Below are 18,207 nucleotides of genomic sequence, written 5' to 3'. Positions count from 1 at the left end.
TCTTGGGTAAGGAGTACAGGATGAAAATAAGTAAATCCATAACAAAGGTAATGGAATGCAGTCGAACAAAGTCCGGTGATGCTGGAAATATTAAATTAGGAAATGAAGTCTTAAGGCTGAGCGATCAGTTCTGCTGTCAATCAAAAGGCAAGAGATGGCAGCACTGTTACTTCTTGCCAGCCACTGCATGTGTGTTAGTGACTTGCACAACCCTTCCCTTACCCCCTACTGCTTCTTCTCAATCTTCAATATCTGTCTCTCTATCTGTGTTTGCTTTGCCTTGCTTCTGAGTCACACACCAGACCTGTTTTCCAAGCCGTATGATCAGTTTGTGGACTAGGCACTCTCTCACCATCCAACTCAATAAAAAAGAGATCGGCATGTACTATGATATGATTTTAAAGTTTTATTGATCATAAACATTATTTTATTCTGTGATTGTAATTCACAGAATTCTATAAAGTATAATGATTTTTAGTCCGCCTGTATGTTGTAGTGGTTAGTGTGATTAACTGCCACCCCTGGAGGCCCGGGTTCGATTCCCAGTTCTACCACTAAATTTGAAAAGTTGTACGAGGGCTGGAACGGGGTCCAATTAACCTTGGGAGGTCAGCTGCGTAGAGGGGTGTTGATTCTCTCCTAAGTCATCCTCAAAGTGGTTTTCCGTGGTTTCCCACTTCTCCTCCTGGCAAATGCCGGGATGGTACCTAACTTAATGCCACGGTCATTTCCTTTCCCGTTCCTTGTCTATCCCTTCCAATCTTCCCATCCCCAACAAGGCCCCTGTTCAACATAGCAGGTGAGGCTGCTGGGTGATGCACTGGTCCTCCTTCCCAGTTGTATCAACCCAACCCAAATTCTCACGCTTCAGGACACTACCCTCGAGGCAGCAGGAGGTGGGATCCCTCAGTGAGTCCGAGGGAAAAACCAACACTGGAGGGTAAACTGTTTAAAAAAGAAATACAATTTTTTTTAACATTCTGCAATGAAACACACATTATTATGAGCAAATATTTTCCAGAAAAATTATTTTATTACTTTATTTACATATTTACACTTCATATTGTCCTATATTAAGTCCGACTCATTGGCTGAATGGTTAGCGTTAAGGCCTTCAGTTTAGAGGATCCTGGGTTCGATTCCTGGTCGGGTAAGTTAATTTAATCTCATCTGATTAATTCTTCTGTCTCTGGGACTGAGTGTTTGTGTTTGTCCCAACACTTTCCTTATCATATTCAGTCAGCACACTACACTACCAAACACCACAGAAACACGCAGTAGTGATTACATCCCTCCATATAGGTTTGGCGTCTGGAAGGGCATCCAGCTGTAAAACAGGACCAAATCCACCTGTGCGACACAGTTCACATCTGCGACCTCACAGATGCGGGATGAGTGGTAGAAGAAGATTGTGCTATATTAACGAAACCTTTCAGTATTAACCATCTCAGAACAATAAATCATCACATCAATTTGATGAAGAGTATTACCAACTGAAACCTTCTTTTTCTTCCTCTTCTTCACCGTATTATACCACTTATGCAGGGTTTAAACCTAGGAATTTCATTTTTGTCCGTATTGAACTGAGAAAGGATGATAGGAAAAACTTAAAACGGTCCACCTTTTCAATACAAAAATGTTATATTTATTTATAACGTATTTGCACTTGGAACTAGTTTCGACGCTGTGTTTGCGTCATCATCAGCCAAAATGTGGGAAATAGGCACGATGTAGGCATTTATATTACACAAGGCGTTACATTAAACAATACACATCTTACAAGGAGATAAAAATAGGGACGAATATAGAAACAAATGAATCGTTGAGAAAACAAAAGTTATACATATCAAAAATAACCTTAACCACATATCTTGCAGTGCGAAAGTGTTCTTCTTGAATGATTCCTGAATATTAAAAAAAAAGCGCCCACATTTCTGAAGAGCCAGCAGGCAGGACAAAGTAAAGTGAAACCTTAAGAGTTCTTCTGAGAAGAGTTCCTCATTTTTTCTATGTTCCGACTAACTAATGAAGTCTCCCTTGAGTTCCTGATAAACATACACAACAGGAAATTCTCCTTCACTCTCAACAATAGCTCTAAAGACCAACGGTAAATTTTTTTATTTTAAATATTGTGCAGAGACGTGAAAGCATGATTTTGAACATGATATAACTCCTTCATATAACCCAGTTTTTTAATACAAGGTGTTGCATTAAATAATACACATCTTACGAGGAGATAAAAACAGGGACGAATGTAGAAACACATGCATCGTTGAGAAAGCAAGTTATACATATTAAAAATAAGCTTAACCACATAACTTGCAGTGCGAAAATATTTGCCTTGAATGATTCCTGAATACAAAACGCGCGCGCACACACTTCTAAACAGCCAGCAGGCAGGAAAAAGTAAGGTGAAACCTTAAGAGTTCTTCTGAGAAGAGTTCATCATTCTTTCTATGTTCCGACTAATTAATGAAGTCTCCCTTGAGTTCCTGATAAACATACACAACAGGAAATTCTCCTTAACTCTCAACAATAGCTATAAAAGACCAACGGTAAATTGTATTTTAAATACTGTGCAGAGATGTGGAAGCATGATCTTGAACATGATATATGAAGTAGTCATATCATCTTGAACATGATATATGAAGTAGTTATATCATGTTCAAGATCATGCTTCCACATCTTTGCACAGTATTTAAAATACAATTTACCGTTGGTCTTTTATAGCTATTGTTGAGAGTTAAGGAGAATTTCCTGTTGTGTATGTTTCTCAGGAACTCAAGGGAGACTTCATTAATTAGTCGGAACATAGAAAGAATGATGAACTCTTCTCAGAAGAACTCTTAAGGTTTCACCTTACTTTTTCCTACCTGCTGGCTCTTTAGAAATGTGTGCGAGTGCGTCTTGTATTCAGGAATCATTCAAGGCAAATATTTTCGCACTGCAAGTTGTGTGGTTAAACTTATTTTTAATATGTATAATTTTGGCTTTCTCAACGATGCATTTGTTTCTACATTCGTCCCTGCTTTTATCTCCTCGTAAGATGTGTATTGTTTAATGTAACACCTTGTGTAAAAAATTGGGTTAAATGAAGGAGTTATATTATATTCAAGATCATGCTTTCACGTCTCTGCACAATATTTAAAATGAAATTTACCGTGGTCTTTATAGCTATTGTTGAGAGTGAAGGAGGATTTCCTGTTGTGCATGTTTATCAGGAACTCAAGGGAGACTTCATTAGTTAGTCGGAACATAGAAAAAATGATGAACTCTTCTCAGAAGAACTCTTAAGGTTTCACATTACTTTTTCCTGCCTGCTGGCTCTTCAGAAATGTATGAGCGTGTGTTTTGTATTCATGAATCATTCAAGACGAATATTTTCGCACTACAAGATGTGTGGTTAAGGTTATTTTTAATATGTACAACTTTCCCTGTTTTCATCTCCTTGTAAGATGTGTATTGTTTAATTTCCTGTTGTGTATGTTTATCAGGAACTCAAGGGAGACTTCATTAGTTAGTTAGATCATAGAAAGAATGATGAACTCTTCTCAGAAGAACTCTTAAGGTTTCACCTTACTTTTTCCTGCCTGCTGGCTGTTTAGAAGTGTGCGCGCACGCGTTTTGTATTCAGGAATCATTCAAGGCAAATATTTTCGCACTGCAAGTTATGTGGTTAAGCTTATTTTTAGTATGTATAACTTGCTTTCTCAACGATGCATGTGTTTCTACATTCGTCCCTGTTTTTATCTCCTCGTAAGATGTGTATTATTTAATGCAACACCTTGTATTAAAAAACTGGGTTATATGAAGGAGTTATATCATGTTCAAAATCATGCTTTCACGTCTCTGCACAATATTTAAAATAAAAAATTTTACCGTTGGTCTTTAGAGCTATTGTTGAGAGTGAAGGAGAATTTCCTGTTGTGTATGTTTATCAGGAACTCAAGGGAGACTTCATTAGTTAGTCGGAACATAGAAAAAATGAGGAACTCTTCTCAGAAGAACTCTTAAGGTTTCACTTTACTTTGTCCTGCCTGCTGGCTCTTCAGAAATGTGGGCGCTTTTTTTTTTTTATATTCAGGAATCATTCAAGAAGAACACTTTCGCACTGCAAGATATGTGGTTAAGGTTATTTTTAATATGTATAACTTTTGTTTTCTCAACGATTCATTTGTTTCTATATTCGTCCCTATTTTTATCTCCTTGTAAGATGTGTATTGTTTAATGTAACGCCTTGTGTAATATAAATGCCTACATCGTGCCTATTTCCCACATTTTGGCTGATGATGACGCAAACACAGCGTCGGAACTAGTTCCAAGTGCAAATACATGTTATAAATAAATATAACATTTTTGTATTGAAAAGGTGGACCGTTTTAAGTTTTTCCTATCATACTTATGCAGGGGTCGACATTTTCCTCGGTCCTACACATCATCTTCTGAACAACTTATGTATGAATATCACCTGACCATAATAACTAAACTTATACAGATGTTTTGCCCTGTTTGATGGTGTCTGGTCTCTTCCTCTTGTTTCCTTTGTTAGTATGTGCCGTCTGCTTTTGTTGTCGTGCCTGTAGCACAAAGGTGGAATCTTGGATTTTCATGCCTCGAACAATTAGACTGTCTACAATTTCTGGCAAAATGCACTCCTTATAAAATTGTACTAATTTTGGAAGAATCTTCGTTTGACATAACAACTCATCCTTTTCTATCCTCTGTACGAAGAGTTTTCCTTTCCACGTGTACACTACAAAATCGCACTATTTTCTCCTGGTGATATTCAGTTGTAATACCAATATAATGGTCCATTATTGGACAATATAAATTTTCCAGCTAACTCATTCTTGGTTGCCTGCGTTTCGCCCTCGTGTGCTAAGTTAGGCTCGTCAGTTGGGACTTAGCACACCACCCAAGACGCAAGGCTAGTGCATACCGTGGAGGCCACTGCATAGGCTACTTGAAGCCACCAGCAGTGCCAATGCACTATGAGAGCTATGTCTCATTTTCAAAAATTGATGCCTGCCTGGCCATCAAATGATGTAGATGTTGATTCCCATAGGGAACCAAAAATATTCAGTTGACCTTGAAAAGCCTCCGTGGCTCAGGCGGCAGCGCGCTGGCCTCTCACCACTGGGTTGCGTGTTTCAAATCCCGGTCACTCCATGTTGGATTTGTGCTTGAGAGAGCGCAGGCGGGACAGGTTTTTCTCTGGGTACTCCAGTTTTTGCTGTCATCTTTCATTCTAGCAACACTCTTCAATAATATTTCATTTCATCTATCAGTCATTAATCATTGCCCCAGAGGAGTGCGACAGTCTTCAGCAGCTGGCACAATTCCTATCCTCGCTGCTAGATGGGGGCTTCATTTATTCTATTCCTGACCTGGCCGAATGACTGGAAACAAGCTGTGGATTTTCATATTCAATTGACCTTGAACCTGGAAAAAGTAGCTGTGGCTTTGTTTCAATTGCAAATTTCCTTCTGAATGTTCCAGGCATAAATCTTCTTGTTTTGTTTTGTTTTGTTTTGTTTTGTTTTGTTTTGTTTTGTTTGTTAGTTACCTCTTCTCTCAAATCTGATACATTGATGGAGGCAAGGCATTTTACTTCTACAACACCATCACAAGCAACCAAAGCATCAGGACTGGCCCCAAGGAATGGATGTTCTTGGTCCACAAAGAACCCACACTTGGTGACAATATTACCAGTTCTGTTCTCATACAATTTTAAAACAGTGTCCTCATTATCTTTTCCTGTGACGGTAACTGAGGGGAGATTTTGTAGATATAAAATTATTTTGACAATATTGTGACTAGGGGTATAAGGTAAACGTTTAATGACTAGACCAAACTTGGAAGCTGTCAACCAATTTATTCTTTGGTCATGCCACATTTAGTTACTGTGCTGTCCATGAGTTAAAACCTCAATGGGACTACTATTTGTTACTTCATCAGCCATTTCCTTCAAAATGTTTTCATGTCTTATTTCAAGGACTTCATTTTTGATGCCGGGCAACTGTGCTAGTGGAGCATAGTTTTCGTCATACTTTCCAGCTCTTCGTCTTTTATTTACTGGTGGTTTCTAGGAAAATGCCAATCTCCTTCTTGATCGCCTTTTCTCTCTGGCAAGAACATTTGCCTAGAAGACACTACCTGGGCTTCTGTTCAGTTTTCTTCAGGGACTGAAATACTACAAGGGTCCAGCTGTGTGACTCCGCTCTGCAGATATACATCTTCTCTAGAAAGATCCTCCATTAGAGTAGTTTACGCGTTTCCCTCCTGTAAATTTAGCCACGATGCCCATGTACCTTAAAAAGAGGCAGACATTCAAAACTGCAAGTACGAAAAGGATTCTATGATGATGATGATGATGATGATGATGATGAAGAAGAAGCTACAAAAACCTAATGCAGTTAAAAGTAGGTCATCATCATGAGTCGTGTAACTCATTGCTGCATTTAAAGATAAAAATTTAATTGTTCCGTATTGAAAAGTATCACAGTTAAAATTGAAATAATAAATAAAGAGGTTCAACCTGTTCAATACCTCTTTATTTATTATTTCAATTTTAACTGTAACTCATTGCTGAGCGTCATGGCCCCATTTGACTTCACACAATATTCTTGATTAAGCGGTGCCAACTTTAAAGTTCAGCTTCTCTTAAGGCCTGCTGAAGAGTCACACTGGTGGTAAGCAGAACTTGATCAATCCACCTGCTCGATGTCCTTCCTCATGGTCTTCTGCCGACAACTTTGCCTTCCATGATACACTTCTCCAGATTTTCACTATCCCGTCTTACAATATGTCTGAAGAATTGGACAATTCTCCTTATGATGTGAGAGGAGAGACTTTCGGAGATATTCAGTTCTTGAATAATAGATGCATTCATTCTTCTTTCCGTCCAAGGTACACGGTGCATCCTTCTCCAACACCACTCTGAAAGGCGTCGATACGGTATTTATCTCTTGCTTTGAGGGTTTAGGTCTCGTAACCATAAGGGAAGACAGAGAACACATGAGAATCAACTAGTCTAATCTTTGTACTGTTTGTGATTGCTCTGCTCTGCCATATTTTTGTGAGTTTGCTCATGGCAACTCGCCCTAAGGTGATACGTCTGCTAATCTCTTTCTCAGAACTTCCAGTATCACAGATGGTCGACCCAAGGTATATAAAGTCACTTACCATTTCCAGTTCCCTTAATCGACCTGTCAGCTGGATCTGTGCTGCTCTCTCAATTATCATTAGTTTGGACTTGCTCTGGTTGATCTCTAGCCCATATTCTAAACTAGCATCTTTTACCCTTGCTAGTAATTCTGCAAGTTCATCTTCATTGCTGGCAAGGAGAGTGGTGTCATCAGCAAAGCGCAGGTTACTGATTTTTAGTTCACCAATTGATACGCCTACAGTCCAGTCATTGAGGGCTTTCTTCATCACATATTCAGCATAGATGTTATATAGAATAGGTGATAATAAGCAGCCCTGTTGGACACCCTGTGAAATACTGAAAAATTCTGAAATGTCGCCATCTACCTTTATAGTTGAAATGTTGTTTCCATACAGACTTTTCAATAATGATATTAGATGTTGTGGAATGCCAAATTCACCAAGAACCTGCCATAGTTTATTCCATACAACACAATCAGAAGCTTTCTTTTAGTCAAGGAAGCATATTAGCACAGGAACACAGAACTCACGAGATTTTTCAATTATTTGCCTCATATTAAAAGTCTGTTCCTGTGTTCATTTTCCTGTGACAAATCCTGCTTGCTCAATGGATACATGAGGCATTATGTAAGACTTGAAATGCTGGTTTATGATGTACAATAAGATCTTACTTGCATGAGGTATCAGAGCAGTTGTACGATAATTGGAACACTGCCTGACTGACCCTTTCTTGTGCAAGGGAATTAAGATAGAGCTTGTCCAATCTTTTGGCCATTCTCTCGTCGTCCATATCCTATTACACAATGAATGCATCACGTACAAGCCTTCTTCGCCCATTTCTTTAAGCATCTCTCCAGAAATACCATCCAGTCCAGGGGATTTGTTTCTTTACAAATGGTTAATGGCGTTCTTGATTTTGCTTAGTAGAATGGAAGGTTCAAATTCAGAAGGCTCTCCTGATTGCTAGACTGCTACATCATCATTTCTTCCAGAGTACAGCTTTTCACAGTATTGTTTCCACCTATCTAGCGCTTCTTTTCTATCTCCAATTAGGCGTCCATTCTTGTCTCCTATACACCATGTGTGAGGTTTAAATTGACGAGTAATGCTATTGATTTTGTTGAAGAGATCCTTTGTTTGATTTTGGTTCTGGTTTTGTTCTATTTCCTCGCAAACACTGTGGATGAACTGTGATTTATCATGCTTACAATTACGCTGTATCTCTCTGCACAGGATCCTGTACTTATTTTCATTCTGAATGGATGGGATACCATGTTTCTTCAGACTACTTCTTTCTTCAATCAGTTGCAAAGTCTTGTTTGATATCCAGGGATGTTTTGCACTCGGTGTCCTCCTAGCTGGCTCTGAGAGAGATGAGGAGACAATCTCTTTTATTCTGTCCCACGTCTGACAAGGTGAATCTTCTTCCTTTAGTAGCAAATCTTGGAGCTTTGGCCGTACAAGTTGCCTGAAACGCGCAAGAGATTCCTGGTTAGTGAGTCTAAACTGTCTTGCTCTTATCTTCATGGTGACTTTTAGTTTTAGCCGTATTTTCATGGACAACAGATTATGGTCACTGCCACATTCCGCTCTAGGAGAGGTCTTACAATCTAGAACAGATGTCTTCCAACGTTGTGTCACCAAGATGAAATCAATCTGATTCCTGACTCTATCACCAGGCGATATCCAAGTGTACAGATGCCTTGGGTGATGCTGGAAGAGGGTGTTGCAAACTACCATGTTATTGCCAACACAAAACTCCAGTAGCTGTTTTCCTCGTTCATTCCTTTCGCCTAGGCCATAACGACCAATCACAGATCTGATGTCAGTGTCTCCAGTAGTGTCCCCAATCTTAGCATTGAAGTCACCTTGGATTATTACTATTTCCCTTTCTGCAAATGGATTGATCCTATGTTCTAATAGTTCATAGAACTCTTCTATTTCAGCATCTGATGCTGTAGCTGTGGGAGCATAGACCTGGATAATATTAATCCTGCAAGGGGAAGCGTTCAGCTTGATGGTAATGATTCTATCACTGATGGGTTCATAGACTAGGACAGTATTGTTCATTTTTTCTGGAACAACAATTGCAACACCATTTCGACTCATATCATCGCTTCCCGAAAAGTATACAGTATTCCTTCCATGAGTTACAAAATATCCATGTCCTTTCCAATGAGTCTCACTAAGGCCAAGGATATCCACATCATGTGAACTCATTTCTCCTTCTATTATTGCAAGTTTCCCTAGCTGTAGGGCACCACGGACGTTCCATGTTGCAATCCTTCTAATAACTCTCATAGAAAATTTATTTTGACGGATTAAAATGGGGGCTTTTCTTAATCCTGTCTCTCTCGGAGATCCGACTGGGAGACTTACTTCGGAACATTTGGAATTAAGCAAAGCCATCATGGTGTTGTGGAGGGAAAAGTACAGTGGTGGTTTTCCGTTGCCTTCCATTGCCCTCAAATCCATTGGCCCACCGACCCTGTTTCCCGCTGGGGTTTGTTACCAAGCCTTCCACTGGGTTGCTCGGCTTAACAGGGGCACCGCGAGTAGGTTGGAAATTGGAGAATTGAGGTGAGAGAGGCTAAGAGAACTCTCTTGTTGAGTTCTTATATTCGCATCATACCCCCATTTTGCCAGAGTCTCAAGATGATCGTAGAGACTCTCCCTAGGTTACTTCCCAGGGCCCAAAAAGTAGGTAATCTACTAAAAATAATTGCAAGACCTTTCAAATAGACAGGTGGTGTATGCAATTTTATTTTATATACCCGTAGCGTAATATAAATATCGTACCCGGTCAAGATATTCTTTCAGAGTAGAAACTGGAGCTAGACGAAGATGAGAGATTTCTAATCCCATCCCATTCTGTAACCCAGCTTGTAGCTCTGAGGTGGCATTCGCGCCTCATACGTCAGAGGTCATGAGTTAAAATAAGTGCTTTAAAGCAGTTACTTTACCGGTTTATTAATTAACTTATGCTTATAAATTGTAACAATAGTTTACTTACAGACTTGCATCGTGACTTGATGGGGCTGTGCTATCACCAAACAATCTCCTCGGAGTCTTCCAGTTGAACAGAATTATTTGAAACATTCGCTAATACTTGGTATTTTTCTTTTCTCCCAAGTGGCCCATGCAGCTTGGGCTTTTCTCGAAGGCTTCTGCGGAGGACGATGTTTTCGTGGGATTCTTGAATAAAGTGTGAATATTATAAAATGAAAAACAGTTTTATAGGTGTAAACTCCACTCTAACTCCACCACAAAACACAAACGCAAAATTAGCAAATGAGAGGCTTAATAGGTGAGCAGTAGCTTAACCAGGATCGGCCGATGGTTTTTTTTTTTGTAGTTACAGAATAATGGTAGAACACAATGGAGGTTCATGAATTACTTGTCATTATAAGAACACTGAAACAAGTGAATTACAGATATGTTGATTCTACAGTTATGTCTCTGAATGTTTATTTATTGTTTATCGTCGGTTTCTGTTTTATTTTCTTTATGTAAAAATTCCATAGGGGGAGTTCTAACCCCCACCCAGGCTACGCCCCAGTGGGTGAGATAATATTCTTTTACTGTTTCCTCTAGAACTATGTTTAAGACAGTGAGGGAGGAGAGGGAAAGAGAGGCTAAGTGGCCATACACTCTCTTGCCTCTGCATGTGTGTGTGTGTTTTTTAAAATTTTTATGTATATATTCAAGTACTGTTTTGCAGAGTCTGAAAGGTACATACACCAAGGGTATATCGCTCAACCAATTTTTTTGATCAAATCCTACTGATCAGAATAAGAGCTGCTTCAAATAGCAATAACTTTGAAGTTAATATAACAAATATTTCTCACTAGAAATGCTATTCAAAGGTTAACAAAAAATTTAAATTTTAAAATAAGAATTGTTGCTAATTAAAGGTACTACTGCAGGGGTTGTTGTGCAGAAATTTTGATATCTACTGATTATTAGTTTTGTCATGGTGTATGTACCTTTAACCCTCAAAATAGACATTTTGAAGCCATGTCCTTAACAAACGAGCCAATGTTATTTTCTTTAAAAGGCAAATAATATGTCACAAAGTCCTATATTAGAGATTAGGGACAAAAATAATAATAAAAATATTCATTTTTCAACTGCACAGCCTTAAAGGAAGTAGATGAATGTGGTTACTTGGGTAGTAAAAGAACTAATGTTGGTAAAAGTAAGGAGGACATAAAATGCAGACTAGCACAAGCAAAGAAGGCCTTTCTTAAGAAAAGAAATTTGCTTACTTTGAACATTGATATAGAAATTAGATGGAAGTGAAACGTGAACAATAACTAGCTCAGAAGGAAAGTGAATAGAAGCTTTCAAAATGTGGTGTTACAGAAGAATGCTGAAGGTGAAATGGATGGATCAAATCACGAATGAAGAGATACTGAATCGAATTAGTGAGAAGAGATTGATTTGGCTAAATTTGACAGGAAGAAGAGATAGAATGATAGGACACATCTTAAGACACCCAGGACTTGTGCAGTTGGTTTTTGAAGGAAGGGTAGGCAGTAAGAACGGTAGGGGTAGACCAAGATATGTATATGTCAAGCGGATTAGAGCAGTTGTAGGATGCAGCAGATACGTAGAAATGAAAGAGTTATTACTGAATAGGGTGGCATTGAGGGCTGCATCAAACCAGTCTATGGTCTGATGACTCAAAGAACAACAATAAAGACACTTACAAAAAGTTACAAAAGTTGAAAGCTAGAAAAGCAGCTGGGATTGATAAGATTTCTGGGGGTATATTAAAGGCTATGTGCTGGGACATAGTGGCATATCTGAAATACTTATTTGATTACTGTTTGCCTGAATGAGTGATACTAAATGCATGGAGAATTGCAATAGTAACTCCAGTGTACAAAGGAAAGACAGAAACTTGAAGTGGATAATTACAGGCCAGTCAGCTTGACGTTTTGTTTTTAAGCTCTGGGAAAACATTATTTCTTATTCTATTAGACACTTTTCTGAAATTACTAACTGGTTTGATAGAAACTGAACTTATAGGATATAGCACATTTTTGAGATTCAGGAGGTCAACTGGACTGCATCGCTATTGTATTGACCTATCCAAGGCCTTTGATAAGGTAAATCATGAGAGATTTCTGATGAAAATGAGGGCAATTGGACTAGACAATAGAGTGGTTGAATGTGTGGCTAAATTTCCAGAAAATAAAACCCCACATTTAACAGTACCTGTTTCTGGGCTCTTTATGTAGATGATGTTCTAGCCGTTGGACCAAAACATAGAAGATGCAGACTCCACGTTATCTAATTTGAACGCTTTAAGCCCACATATTATTTTCGCGTCAGAATCCGCATGTTACAAAGTATTAATAAAATTATCACCAGACAACATAACCGATTATCATATTGCATTTTTAGAAAGAATACTCAAATGGCTACCACCATTCAAAGAGGCTCTATCTATCCCAGTGTCCAAAAAAGATCTTCGTGATGAGCTAAATATTATATGTTCACTAGCCAAGCTCAATGGATACAGCCATGAATTCATCAGTAAAATAATTAGCACAATCAAAAGACGCCTGATTTCAACCTTAGGCAAAGAAACAACAAATAATAAAAAACTTATTCTTTATTTAAATTCAACAACCCCAATATATAACAAACTACCCACATTTTTCTAAAGTATAATCAGAGAATAGCCTTTAAAATGAATAAAATAGTTATTCATCATTTCGTAATACACGGACTATCAATCAAGTCGACAGATTTTCACAGTCAGGATTCTGCAAACTAAAATCCCAAAACTGCGAAATTACTTATGTAGGTCAAACAGGCCGTAGCTTCCTAGTAAGATACATAGAACATGTAAATGCTGTGAAGTATAATAGATTCTTGGCAATAGCACAGCACATACACAAATCAAAATATAACTTTACATCTATCAACCAAGACCTAAGTATCATAAAAGTTGAGAAGAATGTCCCAATGCTGAACATCATGAAAAACCTCTGTATTCATCTTGACCAATACTTGAATCCCAATTTTAACATTAATGAGATTAATGATAAATCCAGTATCCTCTTTGGTTTAATTATCCCTATTTACAAACAACGTAAACTTAAAAGTAGTACACCAAACCTTTCAACTTCCACTCCCCCGTCCTTCCGATGTATGCGTGCCCCTCCTCATTCGCCCCTCTCCTACTCCCCATCATCTTAGTCCATATCACTGTTCTCCTTGTACAACCATTGTCAGGGTTGGTCTTCACGTGCTTACATCACACATAGTAGCACCAGGGGGTGAGTGTGATGCAATCTTATATTTTACTTTCCCATACAACAATCTTTCTTAGTTTACCAGATCTTTTTGTCTATTTTTCTTTCCTTTTTCCTCGTTCCAGACATTCACACTATATCGAATTGTTTGATCACTTCAACTCAATCGGAAATCAACCTACTCAATATCAAAATTGTGAATGTCTTCTAGTGGAACATTGTAACTACATTGATAGTGTAATATAGCTACTTAACATAATTATAGATGCATACCACTTAGAGGTTATACAGCATACTTCAATACCTTGATGAAAATATTACCATATCAACAGACGTTGCAATTCACTTACTGGAAGAAGATTGTAATGTGTTACATTAACTTATTTAACTCTTTTATTGTGAATGTATATTCCTATAGTTTTGATTACATTTCCAAAGAAGACAAGTTACTCATACAATCAAGAACATAAGTATAATATATAAATAACTATATTTTAACCATGACACATAAGTGCTAATGAACACTATTTGTCATTAAGTTTGATATATATTTCTGTGGAATATTGGTGATTGTGTCCTATAGGATTTTATATGTTTTTCTAACTGGTAATTAAGGCTGAAGATGACCCAGTTTACAGGGTCGAAACTAGTCCCTTATATCTAATGAAGATATTTGGTATTTAATCAAATGGTATTGAATAGGTGGACCTCCCCTCCTATGTTTGACAAGAAAAAGCTAAGTAAACAATTGATAGGGATTCTGCTACCAGGGTGATAGCTCTAAATTCAGATAATTGATGATTTGATTTGTATTGAATTGAATTGAATTGAATTGAATTGAATTGAACAACTCTTGCAGAAAAATATTTCGACACCCTAGCATCTGTTAAAATTGTTAACAGTTAAGCCGGATATTAAACAGATAACATCATTCTATTATTTGGTGACAGAGTTTGAATTGTAAATCCATATGCATGAACATTTTTCAGTCGAAATTCATGAATATGATAGAAATAACTATTTTATGTGTGTCATTTTATTTATAATAAATATATTAACACTAGAACGGCCGAACTTTCCTCATACCTATAAAGGCCTCAGGCGGTCATTTTGACCGCTGCCACATACTGACATATATCTAGCATCCAGGATCTGGGGAAACATGCGAATGTTCAATTATTAATTTTAAAGCAACATAGTTAACAATTGGGATGTATTGTATACAGATCAATCCATTGTTAAGTATTAATAATTGTTCATATTCTCTCACTTCTAATAGGTAACAATGAAATATTTTGACGGACTTGCTATTGAATTCCTTTATGAAAAATGATAAAATAAGTCTCAATTTGTTTACAAGCCTATTTAGACACTTGACAAGCAATTTATGCAAGTTATATAAGGGACAATATCGGTGTTCCCTTATCAACTACGGATGTAATTTTTGGCGTAAATGTATATAACCCTAAAAGATTAAAAGTCACAAAAGCACAACTTCGTGCATTAAAAAGTACGAGCGTGGAAATACCTTGAAATTCGCTAACGGTCAAAATGACCGCTCTGGCCGTTCTAGTGTTAAAAAGTGCAGTTTGCCTGTTTCTTTTGTAATTTAAAGATTATTCCCATCAGATTAAGTGCATCATTTATTAGTATGGATAATTTAGAATTGGTGTGAATCATTAGTGTATTCCATATGCAATCCATCCTTATTGCAAAGGTTTCAATCAGTTGAACTTGTTGATCCGATTGTTTAGGATTTGGTGAAACTCTGCATTGACTACATGTGTGTCCACATTGCTCATGCTGCTGCTAAGAACCAGCTAGTCACATGGTTGCAATATACTCTTGCCTGTGGACGTGATCAAGTAGCTCAGGTATGCAGTAATCTTGTACTCTTGGTTTCAATTTTGTGATGTTCCTCATGTTTTCATTGGGAGCTTCAAACTCCACTGGATCACAGCCTACAAAACCAGAAAACTTCTGTTGTTAACCACTGTTGGAAGTTACTATGTGCTATTGAATATGTATGTATGTATATGTATATTGTGACCTTTCACGAATCTCTCAGTTCAGGGTTCTTGATGTTAAGGTAGCGCCACGGCCGATGTCACGCAGAGTTACATGAGCCTCCACTCAAGGGACGTGAAAGTTCGAGTTGGGTCACAGGATCGTATGGTGGATTTATGTTGGTTCGACTGACGTGAGAGGACGATTACTAATTGCTATCCTAATCTAAGTTACCATCACGACGTTCCTTATACTATAAAAAATGAGAACACCGAAAATATAACTTTCATGGAAGGATTTTCCGTTTAACCCATTAGCGCCTGAATTAATTATTTTTCTGAGATTTGCTTATTTATTGTGTTTTGCCGTATGTTTGAGACCAAAATAAACTAATAAAACAATTTTCAGAATTTTGGAATCACTAGGTCATAAGATATTTTATGTTGCCATATGGCAACGCTAGGCGCTTGCACTACCTATTTTTAAACAATGAGTTTTGAAAGTCGAATTTAGGTTGCAAAGTGTTTTTTTGTTTTCATGCAATAACAGTGTTGAAATATCATAGCATTATTTTTTGTAAGAATATGGAATATCAGTTTTTATTAACATCACAGCAAAAAAGAATTATTGAACAAAGGAGAAAATATTTGTTTGCAGTACATAGACACATATGTACAGTTCATTGCCTGTCAAAACAAAACACTATCTGGAACAATAGAATAAAATAAAAAAATTAGAAAATGAAGAATCAAAGCACTTCAGATGCAGTTACAAACTATAGAGTAACTAGAGTAGTCTATATTTTCGGAGGCATATAAGAGCTCGCCCGCAGTACTTGTGCGTTAGGCACAGAGATAGGGAATGACAATCTTTCACTGTCTTCATATCATCCTGCGTGTCCCAATAAGAACGCTTGGAGGGCAACCTATTATATCCAGAAATGAAAAGTATGGTGATAAGGCAACGAATTTCATCAGAAGTTATTTGTGGGTCCGTACAATTTAAAAACACTGCATATGTTTTAGTCTCGCGAACTAAATGTTCGATCAGCTGGTTATCTGTAAACAATTCAAAAATGCCAACAACAGTCTTGGATTTTCACTTGCTATAACTAGGCTCCGGAAATGTCAACAGTCGCCCAATATTGAAATCAGCCTCATTGGTCTATCTTGGTTTGTTATTTGATTTATTATTTCCTCTATCAGTTAGCCGCTCTTTCGCAGCATCGGGTATTGAAACAGATCTTGCAACAGTAGACAGAAAAGGCACTTCATCCTCTGGTAACGCACCTTCACCATCGTAACTAACCCCGATTCTTCCATTATTTACTAGCTTCATTTCAGCACCGACACGTAACTGTCGGGAGAGAGATTATCAATAAGCCCACCATCATCTTCATCACCAGGAGCCCTCACCTGTAATTACATTTACATAGGGCGGTTCCACAAAAATATTACCATCGAGATCTTCAGTCAGTAGCATATCCAGTGCTCCTAATAGGAAAAATCCCTTCCTGCAATGAAGATGTATGAATCAGTATAAAATATCATGATCTGACAGCTGCAGCAATTTTACTGAGTATAAACGCCTAGCATTGCCATATGGCAACGCTAATGATTCAACAAGCACTACTATGGCATTGTGCGCCCGTACTATTTCAAATGCTTACAACATATGTAATGAAGTGTGCACAACACTACTGTAAACATAATCCAATGAAAGAACTTCACTTATAGATTTTATATCCTTCTTACGTGAAACCGGCAGCCATTTCGCAGGAATCTTAAAATAACCAAGAGTCCACCAGTCTTTGTGTTGCAACAATAGATTTTAAAATTAAATAAACGTGATTACTCGATTCTACAAACTCTTCTCTGTCGGATGACACTACAATCTTCCAGAGTATTTCCTGTTGCCAACAGTATTAAAAGAAAAAGGTGCGAAAATCGTTACCATATGGCAACGCAAGGCGCTAATGAGTTAATGACTATAAATTACTTTAAATAACAGCTACAAGGTTAATAAAAATGAAAACAACACAAATGGATACTAGAAGTGATTGAATGTTACGTTAATTAAATAAAAAGAAAATGTCTAACTTCTGACTCTTGTCAATATTTTTTCTCATACATCAGTGATAGTATTGATTTAATCAGAAAAATCAAAGGAAAATCAATATCTCAATGCTGAAGGCTTCAAATTGAAATGAGTCCATCATTCACCACATTTATCTTCAAACTGATGGTTAGAAATCGTTAATTCTTGTTGGCTTGGCACGCCTATTCAGACTCAAATAAATGTCTCAACATCCCGTTATTATACTTAAATCATCGCTTAATTTGTTGAAAATCTACCTAACAACTTGAACGCACCAGTGACCTTTGTTAATGATTATCATACCGAGCTCGATAGCTGCAGTCGCTTAAGTGCGGCCAGTATCCAGTAATCGGGAGATAGTGGGTTCGAGCCCCACTGTTGGCAGCCCTGAAGATGGTTTTACGTGGTTTCCCATTTTCACACCAGGCAAATGCCGGGGGCTGTATCTTAATTAAAGCCACGGCCGCTTCCTTCCACTTCCTAGGCCTTTCCTATCCCATCGTCGCCATCTGTGTCGGTGCGACGTAAAGGAAAAAAAAAAAAAAGATTATCATACCGGTCAAGAAAATGATCAAATAGCATGACAACATCATAATCCATCAATCAATAACATTGAACAAATAAGAAATGAACTTGATCTCTTCTGGGCTCCACCGGCATCTACACC

The 18,207-nt window shown here is 37.7% G+C and overlaps 1 protein-coding gene across 3 annotated transcripts in view; it reads left to right on the top strand.

Annotated features, from left to right (window-relative positions):
• Positions 1 to 18,207, top strand: part of Tango10 (transport and golgi organization 10) — a 216,382-nt gene that overhangs the window by 88,247 nt on the left and 109,928 nt on the right. For 2 of the 3 annotated variants that reach the window (XM_067137911.2, XM_067137912.2), the window contains exon 5: positions 15,191 to 15,310. The exons of the other annotated variant lie outside the window; for it this stretch is intronic. In XM_067137911.2, coding sequence (XP_066994012.1) covers positions 15,191 to 15,310 — 120 coding nt within the window. The remainder of the gene's footprint in view (positions 1 to 15,190; positions 15,311 to 18,207) is intronic. 3 annotated transcript variants of the gene reach the window in all.

This window comes from Anabrus simplex, chromosome 1 (genome assembly GCF_040414725.1).
Source record: "Anabrus simplex isolate iqAnaSimp1 chromosome 1, ASM4041472v1, whole genome shotgun sequence".
Classification (NCBI taxonomy): Eukaryota; Metazoa; Arthropoda; class Insecta; order Orthoptera; family Tettigoniidae; genus Anabrus; species Anabrus simplex.
Note: the sequence above shows the minus strand (reverse complement) of the source record. Positions and strands in the feature narration are given on the sequence as shown.